The 16,187-nt window shown below is 37.1% G+C and overlaps 1 protein-coding gene and 1 pseudogene across 1 annotated transcript; one reads left to right on the top strand and one right to left on the bottom strand.

Annotated features, from left to right (window-relative positions):
- Nucleotides 1–4,339: 4,339 nt before the first annotated feature.
- On the bottom strand, nt 4,340–5,179 carry LOC122749518 (glucosamine-6-phosphate isomerase 1-like). The gene has a single exon (XM_043995928.1). It carries the CDS (start codon nt 5,177–5,179, stop codon nt 4,340–4,342), a length of 840 nt encoding a protein of 279 aa, XP_043851863.1.
- Nucleotides 5,180–5,932: 753 nt separating this feature from the next.
- Nucleotides 5,933–6,868, top strand: LOC122735892 (annotated as a pseudogene).
- The last annotated feature ends 9,319 nt before the right edge of the window (nt 6,869–16,187 follow it).

Below are 16,187 nucleotides of genomic sequence, written 5' to 3'. Positions count from 1 at the left end.
TGCCCTAGTAACTCTGAGGGACCTCAATGTACCATCATAAAACTTAAACAAATCTAGCCAAAAGTGAAGAAAGAAGTTAAGGACCTGAATAGAATTTAAAGACATTTAGATATAATAGACTTCTGACAGTTATTGAATCAAAATAGTAAATAGTATACATATCTCAATTGTGCATGATACCTTCACAAAAACTTGTTTTCAATTTTATTAATTTCTTCTTATTTTTTCACGGATTTCTTTTGGTATTTAATTGAAATTTTAAAATTTGTTGTTTTTGTAGTCTTTTAGTTACATTTTCAATCCAATGATCAAAAAGAACATTTAATTAATAAAAACGAGAAGTTTTTTTCTAATAATTGACAAATGATTAGCTAACTTCATGAAAAAAGAAGAAAGAGGAAAAACAGATTGTTAATATTAAAAGCAAAAAAGGAAAATTCACAACAAATGAAGAAAAAATAATGAATAAGTATTTCTACTGCACACAGATACTTCCCATGGAGGTGTGAAAGCAGTGATAAGGACTTCAATATGGACATCCCCAAATCTAGCGAGTCTCTATATTATTCCAATCAAAGGGTCCCAGGAGGGATAAGTGTAGCACAAAGACCTCTTTCAATTCATGTAACTCTCCCAAATAGACTTTATCTTTTTCCTTTTTAACATGAGTTATTTTCTTCCACCAACCCTGACTACCTCTCTGACTGCCTTTTAGACCTTTCAAACTGAATGTTCGGTAGACATCTTAAACGCAATATGTTCAAAATGAAACTCATCATCTTTGCCCCTAAACTCTCCCTTTCTACCTTTCCTCAAGGCAACACCATCTTCCTAGTCCCTCAGGATTACTGCCTAGGAGTCATCCTGATTATCTCTCATTCTACATATCCAACTGTTACAAAAGCCTGTTGATTGAAACTTCGCAGTATTTCTTAAATATGTCCTCTTCTTTCCTCTGATACTGACAACACTCTAGTGAAGGCCCTGTTTACTTCACACCTAGACTATTATAATAGCCTGCTGGAGCATTCTTCAAGTTTCCCCACTCCAATCCATTCTGAATGTAGTTGTTAAAGTAATTTTCCTGATGCTAGGACAGATCATGTCATACAAACACACACACTCAACAAATTTCAATGATTTCCTATTGCTTCTAGGATCAAATGCAAAATCTTACATTTGGTATTAAAAGTCAATCATAACCCGATTCCCTCCTACCTTTCTAGTAAGTCTTCATATATCTTACTCCCCAACACATACTCCAATGAAACTAGCCAACTGGCTGTTCCAGGAGTAAGACATTCCATCTCTCAATTTCAGGCATTTTCTCTGGCTGTCCCTTGTGTTTGGAATGTTCTCTTTCCTCCCTTGCATCTCCTGACCTCTAGATTGTTTTCAGTTCCTACTAAAATCCCACCTTTTACATGAAGCCTTCCTCAACTCCTCTTAATTCTAATGTATTCCTTTGGTTAATTATTATTTATCCTGTATAATACCTTGCTTTGTATGTATATCTATACCTACAATATACATCCCTATCTTTGTCTGTCTGTCTGTCTGTCTGTCTGTCTGTCTCTCTCTCTTCCTCTCTTTATCTTTCTCTCCCTCTCTATCATCTATCATCTATCATCTATTTATTTTCTTGTTGTCTTTCCCATTAGGTAGTGAGTTCCTTGACAGCAGTGACTGTCTTTTGTCTTTTTTACATTCCCTGTGTTTAACATAGTACCTGAAACATAGTAAGCACTTAATAAATTCTTATTGATTAAATGATTGATTGAAGTAATTCCTACAAGTAGATTATCACCATTTTATAGATATAGAAACAAAAATTCAGAGATTGTATATGACTTGCTCACAGTCACTTGGTTAACAGGTAGCAAGCAGGATTCAAAGCCAAGTAGTCAACATTTATTAATTTTCCACTCTGTATATGGCTGAAAGATTCATGTATGAGTTAAGCAATGGTCCCCATTCTTCAAAACTTGGGAAACTGGTTAGGGAGAAAAGACACATACAAAAATATCTATATGACAAATTAGAACATAATGAGTCCCAGAGGATGTGATGAAAGAGCAAAAAGCAACCAACCCTTTTGAGAATTTTTCTCTTTTAAAAAAAAATACTTATTTGTTTATTTCATTAAATATTTCCTAATTATATGTAAACAATTTTAACACTTAAAAAATTGAGTTCCAAATTCTCTCCCTCTCTCCCACCCCTGCCCCATCCTTTGAGAAGGCAAATAATATTATACATGTAAAGTCATACAAAACATTTTCTCATTAGCCATATTGCAAAAGAAAACTCAAAAAAGCAAGACAATAAGGTTTTAAAAGTATGCTTCAATCTACATCCAGAATTCATCACTACTTTCTCTGGGGATGGATAGCATTTTTCAGAAAGTGTCCTTTGTAATTAATAGATCATTGTCACAATCAGAGTAGCTTTCTTTCAAAATTGAACATCATATGATATTTTTTTCCATTTGAAAATATTGAATTTAATAGAAAATATCACATTGTAAAAAAGTCCATTTATCCATCGGCTTAAAACAGAACTTTACTAATCACACAAAAGCTAAAATTGAAATACAAGAAGAAAACACAGTATTCAAAAGTTTTGTCAGAGGCACATGACTCAGACTCACAAGTTCCCCACCCCCTACCTCCCTCCCACCTAGGCACATGTAAGAAGGCTACAGAGTGAGTGAAATGAATATGGCCATACTAACAGCAGTGGAAGGAGCAAAGATGGAAGTTCCCATTGTCTAGAAGAAGGACAACAGCACGAAATGTCCTACCTTCAGCAAAATATATGGGGGGGTATGTAACTAGTTGTCCCTAATGGAGAAAAGTCCTAGAGAACAGGAGACAATATACCTGATTTATCTTTGTATCTCCCTCAGTGCCTAGTACATTGTCCATAGTGAATGATGATAAATGTTTATTGAGTATTACATAAAGGCAAAATGCATAGGAATTTTAAATAAGGGTGGGTACACTTTACTTAGTAGACCTTTCAACATGCATAGCCTTGTACTCACAAATCTCAAACGTGAAACATTATTCACATTCCACAACTAAACCTAATCCTAAGAAATAAGGGGTCTTTTGTGAAAGAAACAGAAGCAAGACAAGGAAAAAGAGAAAATGAGATATTCCTCCCCGCCCCACCTATATATGTTACTAATCCTATTCATGTCAAAGTGACCACTTTCCCCAAGTCTACTCTTCCATGGACTATCAGAGAGAACTGTTCTAAACAAAGAGTGTGTGTGTGTGTGTGTGTGTGTGTGTGTGTGTGTGTGTGTGTTTACACTTTTACTCTCTCCCTGTGACTTGGGTGCACTTTTAAAAAAATATTCATGTTGGGCATTTCTATGTCCACTTTCCCTTATGTTGGGGCCAAATTTAATATGTGGAGTTAATTGGGTGGCTCTACATAATACTGGGGTTCAGAAAATAATGAGGGACCTCTAGGTCCAAAGTTTCCTCCTTTCCAAACTGCCTTTTTTAGTTATTTCTCCCAGGCAAATAAGAAAGGAGATTAACAGCCTCTTTTCTACAAACAAATCGGGTTTTATTAATGGGAATGAAATATATAACAAAGGTGAAATTAATAAAGTCAAGGGCAAGAGAAAAATGGATAAGCTCCCTGACTCTAGCAAAGACTGACACAATCCCCAAACTTGCTTCCAGCTCAGCTAATTCAAAGAGCTGGCTTCCATTCTATTAACTTACCACCTGGGGTCTGTAGTTTCAATAGGGAGACAGCAGTGCAGCCCCTCTCCAGTCTGCTCTTGGAAGCTCACCAACAGGAAAGAGTGCTCCCCTCATCAAGTGTTCCCTTTTCTACTTTTACTTACCCTCCCCCAAAAGGGAGGTCCTTCAAGCTGAATGTTGGAGAGTGGTTCCTCTGATGACATCAGCAGTATACAGCACTCAGGGTAGGCCAGGTGTGACCCATATCTAATCATCCCAAGTAGGTACTTAGCTGTTTTTTCAAACAATACTAGATCAATCAGGTGGGACCCCTGGAGTCTACCAAATTCCATTATTTTATCACATTTATCAAGAAGGTAGAATATGGCAGTAGAATACAGGAAATAACATACATCCTTCAGAGAAAATCAAATTACAACACAAAACATCCATTTCTGTAAGCTTCAGCCCTTATAACTGAGTACAAAATATTCACGCACATTTTCATCAAAGGCAAAAACATTGTTTGGAGTGGGCATTATTTTTTTGATCAATGAAATAATTTTGTCCTAAAGACCTGTTCCCTCAAAGTCTGTATCTCTTTGGGGAATTGGACAGCTGGTTCTAAGGTCAAGTTAATCACTATTTGGTTTCTTGGAAGACTGGCTTTCCTCTGTTTCCTTCATACTGCACAGTAGTTCCGCTAGCTTGTTATGAACAAAGATCAGTCCTTTGAAATACTTAACAGGTTTCACTTTAAGCTCTAGTGTTGCATCTTCATCAAACAAAAATATTGCACAGGAGTGCTGCTGGAAGGCAGACACAGTCCACATGTGACTCATCCCCTCCTTAATGGCTTTAGGCAGTGCAAATGCCTTGTGGACCCCTGTAATTAAGATTGTGACCTCTCTGGTATCCATGACTGTACCCACACCCACAGTCAGAGCCCTTGTGGAGACTTTTGAGAGTTCTCTGGTGAAGAACTGGGAATTGACCAGGATGGTAGCCATAGCTCGAGTCTTTGCTTCAGTCCTAGACACCAGGCTTGAGCCAGGCTCACTGAAAGCAATGTGCCCATCAGGGCAAATACCTCCAATAAAAAGCTCAATTTCTCTAGCTTCCTTAATATTCTTTTCAAAAGCATCACATTCCACCTGCAGATCAGCTGCATTCCCATCCAGGATATGGGAGTTTGTAGGGCAAATGTCAATGTGCTTGAAGAAGGAATGGTAGCTTTCAGGGTGGTTACATGGGAGGCCCACATACTTGTCAATGTTAAATGTCTTCACGTACTTGTAGGAGAGGTCCCCATTCTTATAATACTCAATCAGCTTCTGGTAGGAATGAAGGAAAGTGCTCCCTGTAGCTGGCTTTCTCTTAACTATAAATATCCCACCCACATCCATGATTCCACTCAATATACCTACTATCACTAAACTGTCAGCCTTAATCGTCACTATCACAGGCCTATTCATTGCCATAGAATTAAATAAATTAACTAACTCTTCGCCTATACTCAATATTATCCATACGCACAACTTCTCAAATATGTTCGGGTACTTTACACACTTATTCCACCGTATTTATCCCTTAACAAACTTAAAATTAGGTCAACATATCGCTACCATATTAATTGATCTTAACTGATATGAAAAAACAGGTCCAAAAGGCCAAGCAAATCTTCATACCATCCCATCTTCATCTAGAGCTTCCGCCCATAAAGGACTAATTAAAATATACTTCATATCATTCATCATCTCCATTCTAGTCATCACGACAGTTATTTAATTATGACCACGAACGACCTCTAAGACAATATAAATTGTAATAAAAAGAATTCAACCTAACAGGACTAACGTTCATCCTCCACACCCATATAATAAAGAAATCCCACTATAATCTTGCCCAACACAATAATTACCAATAGAATCAAACAACTCAATCGCAGTTACTAACTCAACTTCACTGGACATAAAGTATCATAATAATTCTATTACCAGCACAAACAACAATATACTCAATGCCACCGAATTGCCAATCCAACTCTCAGGGTACTCCTTAGTAACCATTGCAGCAGTATAACCAAACACTACAAGTATACCACCAAGATAAACTAAAAAAACTACTAGACCTCAAAAGATATCTTCTAAACTAACTACAATCGCACACCCTAAACTTAAACCACCTTATACCGGTGAAGGTTTAGAAGCAAAAGCTACAAACCCAAAAATAAACAGGAGAGAAAACAAAAAAATAAGTATTATTTTCACTAATTTTAGTATGGACTCTAACCATAACCTATGGCATGAAAAACCACCGTTGTTCTTCAACTACAAAAACTAATGACCAACCTACGTAAAACTCACCCACTAATAAAAATTGTTAACGACTCCTTCATTGACTTGCCAGCACCCTCCAACATTTCTGCCTGATGAAATTTCAGCTCATTACTAGGCACCTGCCTTGTAATCCAAATCTTAACAGGTCTATTCCTAGCTATACACTACACCTCGGACACCTTAACCGCCTTCTCATCAGTAGCTCACATCTGTCGAGACGAGACGTAAACTATGACTGACTAATCTGAAATCTTCATGCTAACGGGGCCTCAATATTCTTCATATGCCTATTTCTCCACGTAGGGCGAGGTATCTATTATGGTTCATTCCTATTTAAAGAAACATGAAACATCAGCGTTATTCTCCTACTGACCGTTATAGCTACCGCTTTCGTAGGACATGTTCTCCCATGAGGACAAATATCCTTTTGAGGGGCCACAGTCATTACTAACCTCCTCTCCGCTATCCCATACATCGGAACTACCCTCGTAGAATGAATCTGAGGAGGATTCTCAGTTGATAAAGCAGCCCTAACACGGTTCTTCGCCTTCCATTTCATTCTACCATTCGTCATTATAGCCCTAACCATTGTGCATCTCCTATTCCTTCACGAAACTGGCTCAAACAACCCCTCAGGAGTAAATCCAGACTCAGACAAAATCCCATTTCACCCCTACTATACAAATTAAAGACGCGTTAGGATTTATCTTAATGCTTCTTATCCTTATACTCTTAGCCCTATTTTCCCAAGACCTACTAGGAGACCCAGACAACTTCTCCCCTGCTAACCCCCTTAATACACCCCCTCATATTAAGCCAGAATGATACTTCCTCTTCGCCAAGCAATCCTACGATCTATCCCCAACAAACTAAGAGGCGTTCTAGCTCTACTTGCATCTATCCTAGTTCTGCTCATTATTCCCCTTCTCCATACATCCAAACAACGTAGCCTAATATTCCGACCAATCTCCTGGTTGTCCAAAACACGAATTTTAGTTCAACTTTAAATTTATATATTTAGTGAAAATAAACCACACCTTAAATTTAAATGCTAATCAAAAGAGGGACAACTCTTTTGATCATGTAAACAAACTTTATTAGAGGGTAATGAAATACCTATACACATTGTGGGCCTAAAAGCAGCCACCAATTAAGAAAACGTTAAAGCTCAAACACTATTATTCCTTAATCCCATTAATTAAACAAAATACCTAATATAAATATTGGACGATCCTATATTTTTATAGAAGACATAATGCTAAAATTAGTAACAAGAACCCCTTCTCCTTGCACAAGCTTATATTAGTAACGGAATACCCACTAACAATTAACAAACCAATAATTATAAACAAAAACTAGCAAATTATTATACTTATTATTAATCCAACACAGTTGTGCACCTAAAGGGAAGATGAAAAAAAAAATAAAAGGAACTCGGCAAACTAAAACCCCGCCTGTTTACCAAAAACATCACCTCTAGCATAACAAATATTAGAGGCATTGCCTGCCCAGTGAGTTAAACGTTAACTGCCGCGGTATCCTGACCATGCAAAGGTAGCATAATCACTTGTCTCTTAATTAGGGACTCGTATGAATGGCAAGACGAGGGTTTGACTGTCTCTTATTCTCTATCAGTGAAATTGACCTCCCTGTGCAGAGGTGGGGGTGCAAATACAAGACGAGAAGACCCTGTGGAGCTTAAGATTCATGACATAATCCTACCCACATAACTAACCTAAGGGTCTAAAACCACAGACTCTGTGTCATAATCTTTGGTTGGGATGACCTTGGAGCATAAAATAACCTCCGAATGATATAACCCAGATCCTACCAGTCTAAGTGTAATAATACCAGTAATTGACCCATATATTGATCAACGGAACAAGTTACCCCAGGGATAACAGCGCAATCCTATTTAAGAGCCCCTATCGACAATTAGGGTTTACGACCTCGTTGTTGGATGAGGACATCCCAATGGTGTAACCGCTATTAATGGTTCGTTTGTTCAACGAGTAAAGTCCTACGTGATCTGAGTTCAGACCGGAGAAATCCAGGTCGGTTTCTATCTGTATATTTATTTCTCCCAGTATGAAAGGACAAGAGAAATAAGGCCAACATTACTAATGAGCCTTAGAAATAATATATGAAATTATCTTAATATCTTAATTCAACATTTTTATCCCATAGAAAATGGCTATTAAGGTGGCAAAGTTGGTAATTGCGTAAACCTTAAACCTTTACACCCAGAGGCTCAAATGCTCTCCTTAATATATGTTCATTATTAACCTACTCTTGTATATTATCCCCATCCTACTAGCAGTAGCCTTCCTCACACTAATTGAACGAAAAGTCTTAGGCTACATGCAATTCCGAAAAGGCCCAAACATTGTAGGACCCTTTGGCCTTCTCCAACCATTCGCGGTAAAACTATTTACAAAAGAACCCCTACGACCATTAACATCCTCAATCTCAATATTCATTATTGCCCCAATCCTAGCCCTAACCCTAGCATTAACCATCTGAACACCCCTCCCTATACCCAATACCTTAGTAGACATAAATTTAGGCTTACTATTCATTTTACCATTAACAGGACTTTCCGTATACTCAATTCTATGATCAGACTGAGCATCCAACTCAAAATATGCCCTAATTGGAGCCCTCTGAGCTGTCGCTCAAACCATCTCATATGAAGTAACCTTAGCTATTATCCTCCTATCTATCATGCTCATTAACGGCTCCTTCACTCTAAAAACACTTATCATCACTCAAGAAAACATATGAATAATTATCGTCTCATGACCACTGGCCATAATATGATATATCTCCACTCTAGCTGAAACTAACCGAGCCCCATTTGACCTGACTGAAGGTGAATCAGAACTAGTATCAGGCTTTAACATAGAATATGCTGCAGGTCCTTTTGCCATATTCTTTCTAGCTAGAATATGCTAATATTCATTACATTAGCTCTATGCCTCTGATTCATCTCTATTCCAATTGATTAGCATGCATTCCTCCCCAAATCTAAGAAATATGTCTGACAAAAGAGTTATCTTGATAGGATAAATTATAGGGGTTATAACCCCCTTATTTCTAGAACAATAGGACTTGAACCTATATCCAAGAACTCAAAATCCTCTGTGTTTCCTTTACACCACATTCTAGTAAGGTCAGCTAAATAAGCTATCAGGCCCATACCCGGAAAATGTTGGTTTGCACCCTTCCCATTCTAATGTCCCCTTATGTATTAATAATTATATCACTTAGTCTATTCATCGGCACATCCCTTACTTTATTTGGAAGTAACCTAATGACAGCCTGAATAGGTCTAGAAATTAATACCCTAGCAATTATCCCCATAATAACATATCCTAACCATATACGAGCCTCAGAATCTGCTATCAAATATTTCCTTACGAAAGCAACTGCCTCAATAATAATTATATTTGCCATTATCTATAACGCTTGAATAACAAATAAGAAATCAATGGAACCTATTTCAAATTTCTAATCAATGAGCCTCAATTATTATGACCCTAGCCCTAGCTATAGGGCTAGTACCCTTTCACTTCTGAGTGCCCGAAGTAACACAAGGGATCCCCTTTCTATCCGGAATAATTTTACTAACTTGACAAAAAATCGCCCCTATGTCAATTATATATCAAATTTCCCCCTCACTTGACATAAAAATTTTAACCTTACTAGCTATTATATCAACTATCCTAGGCGGATGAGGAGGAGGAGTAAACCAAACTCCCATTCTAAAAATCTTAGCCTACTCATCCATTGCACACATAGGATGAATAACAATCATTATCCTAATCAACCCAACAATAACTCTGCTTAACCTCATTATCTATATTTTTACAACACTTACAATATTTCTGACCCTCAACCATGCCTCAGTCACCAAAATCAAGTCACTCGCAAATTTATGAAATAAATCAGCCCCTATGACTATTATTCTTCTTCTTACACTACTTTCCCTAGGAGGATTACCACCCCTAACAGGTTTTATTCCAAAATGACTTATTCTCCAAGAACTAGTTGCCAACAACAATATCACAATGGCAACCTCAATAGCTTTATCAGCCCTACTAAATCTCTTCTTCTACATACGCATTATTTATGCAGCTGCCCTTACTATATTTCCTACAACCAATAATTCAAAACTACATTGACTCCAAATATCAACAAATATAACCTCAATAATCCCTACACTTACAATTATTTCATCACTTCTACTTCCTTTATCCGCCCTACTAATTAATTTAACATACTAAGAACTACAAGCCTTTATCTTGCATCCTTCCAAAAGCAAATCTAACACTTTAACTTAAGCTAAATTCTCCCCATTCCTTCAAGCCCCTGGCAGCAATCAGCTACTCCTCCGAATTTGCAATTCAATGTAACAAATACTTCAAGGCCTCATAAAGATTTAGGCTAATCTAGACCAAAGGCCTTCAAAGCCTTAAGTGGGTGTTTAACTCACCTAGTCTTTGCCTCATTCATTTCCCCTCCTTGTAAGGAAAAAAAAAGGTGGAGGGGCCCTGGGTATCTACCCAAATCTTTGCCTCTAAATTGGAGGGTATTTATCCCACTAAATCTTAGTTAACAGCTAAGCACCTAAACATTTGGCTTCAATTTATTGGTAAAAAGAGATATTTAGTCTCTCTCTTTGAATTTACAGTTCAATGCTTACCTCAGCCATTTTACCTATGTTCATTAATCGTTGACTATTCTCAACAAACCACAAAGATATTGGCACCCTTTACTTACTATTTGGTACTTGAGCAGGAATAGTTGGTACAGCTTTAAGCTTATTGATATTGGCCAGTCTGGCACCCTCATTGGAGACGACCAGATTTATAATATAATTGCTACCGCTCACGCATTTGTTATAATTTTCTTTATAGTGATACCCATTATAATTGGAGGGTTTGGCAACTGACTTGTTCCTCTAATAACTGGAGCACCTGACATAGCTTTCCCTTGTATAAATAATATAAGCTTCTGATTATTACCCCCTTCATTTCTCCTATTACTCGCATCATCAACTGTTGAAGCTGGAGCCGGACTGGATGGACAGTTTATCCCCCTCTAGCTGGCAATCTAGCCCATGCAGGTGCCTCCGTAGACCTTGCCATTTTTTCACTACACCTTGCAGGAATTTCATCTATTCTAAGAGCTATCAATTTCATTTACAACCATTATCAACATGAAACCGCCAGCTATATCTCAATACCAAACACCACTATTTGTTTGATCAGTAATAATTACAGCAGTTCTTCTCCTTCTATCCCTCCCAGTTTTAGCTGCAGGAATTACTGTTATTAACAGATCGTAACTTAAATAGGACATTCTTTGACCCAGCAGGTGGAGGAGATCCTATCTTGTACCAGCATCTCTTCTGATTTTTTGGCCATCCTGAAGTATATATTTTAATTCTCCCAGGCTTTGGTATTATCTCACATATTGTAACTTACTACTCTGGTAAAAAAGAACCATTCGGTTATATAGGAATGGTGTGGGCAATAATATCCATTGGATTCCTAGGCTTTATTGTATGAGCCCACCATATGTTTACAGTTGGACGAGACGTTGATACTCGAGCTTACTTCACCTCAGCCGCAATAATTATTGCGATTCCCACAAGACTAAAAGTATTTAGCTGGTTAGCCACTCTCCACGGAGGTAGCATTAAATGATCTCCAGCAATATTATGAGCTCTAGGATTTATTTTTCTATTTACAATTGGAGGATTAACCGAAATCGTTCTAGCCAATTCATCTTTAGATATTGTTCTTCACGATACCTACTACGTAGTAGCTCATTTCCACTATGTTCTTTCAATAGGCGCCGTATTCGCAATTATAGGAGGTTTTGTGCACTGATTCCCTCTGTTTACAGGCAATATACTTAGTGATATGTGAGCAAAACTCCATTTTTTTTATTATGTTTGTAGGAGTAAATATAACATTTTCCCCCCAACACTTTTTAGGATTATCAGGTATACCACAACGCTACTCAGACTATCCAGATGCCTATACAACGTGAAACATCATATCATCAGTTGGCTCTTTCATCTCTCTAACTGCCGTAATTCTTATAGTATTTATTATCTGAGAGGCATTTGCATCCAAACGAGAAGTCTCTTCCGTTGAACTAACCACAACCAAGATTGAATGACTATACAGTTGTCCACCTCCTTATCATACATTTGAACAACCAGTCTTCGTAAAATCTTAAATTGAGTACAAGAAAGGGAGGAATTGAACCCGCTAAAATTGATTTCAAGTCAACTCCATAACCTCTATGACTTTCTCATAAGATATTAGTAATAATCATTACATAACTTTGCCATAGTTAAATTATAGGTTTAAACCCTATATATCTTACATGCCTTACCCAGTAGAACTAGGCTTTCAAGATGCCACATCCTCTATTATAGAGGAGTTAACGTACTTTCAAGATCACACCCTAATAATCGTCTTCCTAATTAGCTCATTGGTTCTATATATTCTTCTCCTAATACTTACAACAAAACTAACCCATACCAGTACAATAGATGCCCAAGAAGTAGAAACAATCTGAACTATCCTGCCTGCTGTTATCTTAATCCTAATTGCCCTTCCATCCCTTCGAATTCTCTACATGATGGACGAAATTTATAATCCCTATATAACAGTAAAAGCTATAGGCCATCAATGATACTGAAGCTATGAATATACTGACTGTGAGCATCTAATATTTGACTCATATATAATTCCTACCCATGATTTAAGCCCAGGCCAATTTCGACTACTTGAAGTTGATAATCGAATGGTCCTACCAATAGAACTCCCAATCCGTATATTAATGTCATCAGAAGATGTCCTCCATGCATGAGCTGTACCATCCGTAGGGTTCAAAGCTGATGCTATTCCAGGACGACTAAATCAAGTAACCCTAACATCTACCCAGCCAGGTGTTTATTATGGTCAATGCTCAGAAATTTGTGGCTCTAACCATAGTTTTATACCAATTGTACTAGAGATATCTACACTAAAATATTTCGAAAAATGGTCTTCTATGATGCAATCATTTTTGAGTAGAACTAAAATACTGCTAGTATTTTAAGGAATTAAAAACCCCTCAAAACACATGCCACAAGTAGATACTTCAACATGATTTTTAACTATTATCCTTATAATTATATCCCTTTTCTGCATCTACGAACTAAAAATAATGAATCAGAACATAATCTCCATTACAGCCCAAGATGAGAAAATTAAACCTGTAAAAACCACCTTACCCTGAGAGAAAAAATGAACGAAAATCTATTTGCCCCATTCATCACCCCTGCTATCCTAGGTATTACAACATTACCAATCATTATATTTTTTCCATGCCTAATCCTAACTACCCCAAAACGTTGACTACCTAACCCAATCCAAACTCTACAAATTTGATTAATTCATCTTATTACTAAACAAACAATAACAATACACAATCAACGAGGCCGATCATGGACCCAAATACTTATATCACTTATTCTATTTATTGCATCAACAAATTTACTAGGCCTTCTCCCATATTCTTTCACTCCCACAACACAACTATCAATACATATTGGTATAGCTATCCTACTTTGAATAGGAAGAGTAGTAATAGGCTTCCGAAATAAGCCAAAAGTCTCTTTAGCCCACTTTCTCCCTCAAGGAACTCCTACTCCAGTAATCCCTATATTAATTATTATTGAGACAATTAGCCTATTTATTCAACCACTAGCCCTAGCAGTTTGACTGACAGCCAATATTACTGCTGGACACCTACTTATTCATCTCATTGGCTCTGCAACATTAGCCCTATTATCCATTAGCATAACAGTATCGACCATCACATTTACTATTCTATTCCTCCTGACAATTCTAGAGCCTTCTGACTGCCTCAGTAGCCATAATCCAAGCCTATGTCTTTACTAAGCTTATACCTGCATGATAATTCATAATGACCCACCAGACCCATGCCTACCATATAGTTAATCCTAGTCCATGACCCCTAACAGGGGCCCTTTCAGCCCTCCTAATTACATCAGGACTTATTATATGATTCCATTTTAACTCTTTCTCCTTACTAACTATTGGCCTCATTACCATAGTGCTAACAATATATCAATGATGACGAGATATTGTCCGAGAAGGAACATATCAAGGACATCATACTCCTGTCGTACAAAAAGGCTTACGATATGGCATAATCCTGTTCATTTTATCAGAAGTTTTCTTCTTTCTAGGATTCTTCTGATCCTTTCATCATTCAACTCTAGCCCCCACCCACGAACTAGGAGGCTGCTGACCTCCAACTGGCATTCACCCTCTGAAGCCACTAGAAGTTCCTCTACTCAACACATCAATTCTCCTTGCTTCTGGAGTGTCAATTACATGAGCCCACCACAGCCTCATAGAAGGAAACCGCAAACAAATAATTCAAGCACTAAGTATTACTATTCTTTTAGGTGTATATTTTACTGCCCTGCAAGCCATAGAATATTATGAAGCCTCCTTCACTATTTCAGATGGAGTATATGGTTCGACCTTCTTCATAGCCACAGGATTCCATGGACTACACGTCATCATTGGCCCCACCTTCCTAATTGTCTGTTTAATCCAACAATTTTACTATCACTTCACATCTACTCATCACTTTGGCTTTGAAGCAGCAGCCTGGTACTGACACTTCGTAGACGTAGTATGATTATTCCTTTATGTTTCTATCTGCTGATGAGGTTCACATTTTTCTAGTATAATTAATACTACTGATTTTCAATCATTAAGTTCTGGGTAAAACTAGAGAAAAATAATTAACCTCATTATTATCTTATTAGTTAATACTTTATTAGCCTCAATTGTAGTTTTAATCGCCTTCTGACTGCCTCAATTATATTTATACTTAAAAAAATCGAGCCCATACGAGTGTGGAGTGTGGATTTGATCCCCTGGGATCCGCCTGCCTGCCTGCCATTCTCAATAAAATTCTTTCTAGTCGCTATTACATTTCTCCTGTTTGACCTTGAAATTGCCCTATTCTTGCCTTTACCTTGGGCTATCCATTTACCCAATCCAGGAATCACACTAATCTTTTCATATGGTTTAATTTTACTACTGACAGCAGGCCTAGCTTATGAATGATTCCAAAAAGGTCTAGAATGAACCGAATAGGTTTTTAATCTAAGATAATTGATTTCGACTCAATAAATCATGGTTTAACCCCATGACTACCTTATAATACCAATCAATTTAAACCTAATTATAGCCTTCTCACTAGCCCTACTAGGGGTCCTTATTTACCGATCACACCTTATATCAACACTTTTATGTTTAGAAGGGATGATGCTATCTTTATTTGTACTTAGCTCCTGGGCTCCTGCAATGCCCTAGCGTCATATGACATTGCTGTTATTGTGTACAATGTTTTCTTGGTTCTTCTCACTTAATTTTGCATCCATTCATATAAGTATTCTCAATTTTTCCCCCGAAACCATCCCTTTCATCATTTTCTACAGCATAATTGTATTTTATTTCAATCATATACCATAACTTGTTCATCCATTCTCATATTGATGGGCATTGCCTAGATTCCTGTTTCTCTTCCACTGTAAAAAGAGCTGCTATAAATATTTTTATGCACATGAGTTCTTCTCCTTTTGCTTTAATCTTTTTGTGATACAGATCTAGTAGTGGTATTTCTGGGTAAAAGGGTATACACAGTTGGACTACTTTACAATTTCACCAATAGTACATTAGTGTCCTTTGGGGATATTTATATGAAGTGATACAGAATGAAGTTAGCAGAACTAGCAGAACAATGTATATAATTACTTCAACATAAAAACAATTTTGGAAGCCTTAAGAATTTTAGTCAAAGAAATGATCATGAAGCATGCTACTCACTTCTCTACAGAGATTATAAAACTCATGATGTAGAATAAGACAATTTTTTGGACATGGCCAATGTGGGAATTTGTTTTGCTATACTACACATGTTTGTTACAGGAGGTTTTTTTTCTTTCTTTCTTTTTAAATGGTGGGGAAATGTAGGGAGAAAAAAATCAAAATCAAAATCAAATATGTTATGACCAAGAAAGAATTCATTTAGTAGA

The sequence above is a fragment of the Dromiciops gliroides genome, chromosome 1 (genome assembly GCF_019393635.1).
Source record: "Dromiciops gliroides isolate mDroGli1 chromosome 1, mDroGli1.pri, whole genome shotgun sequence".
Lineage (NCBI taxonomy): Eukaryota > Metazoa > Chordata > Mammalia > Microbiotheria > Microbiotheriidae > Dromiciops > Dromiciops gliroides.
This window is presented reverse-complemented; position numbering and strand designations above follow the sequence as displayed.

Coding starts and splice junctions, on each gene's coding strand:
- LOC122749518 (XM_043995928.1), bottom strand. CDS start 5,179: ATGAATAGGCCTGTGATAGTGACGATTAAGGCTGACAGTTTAGTGATA.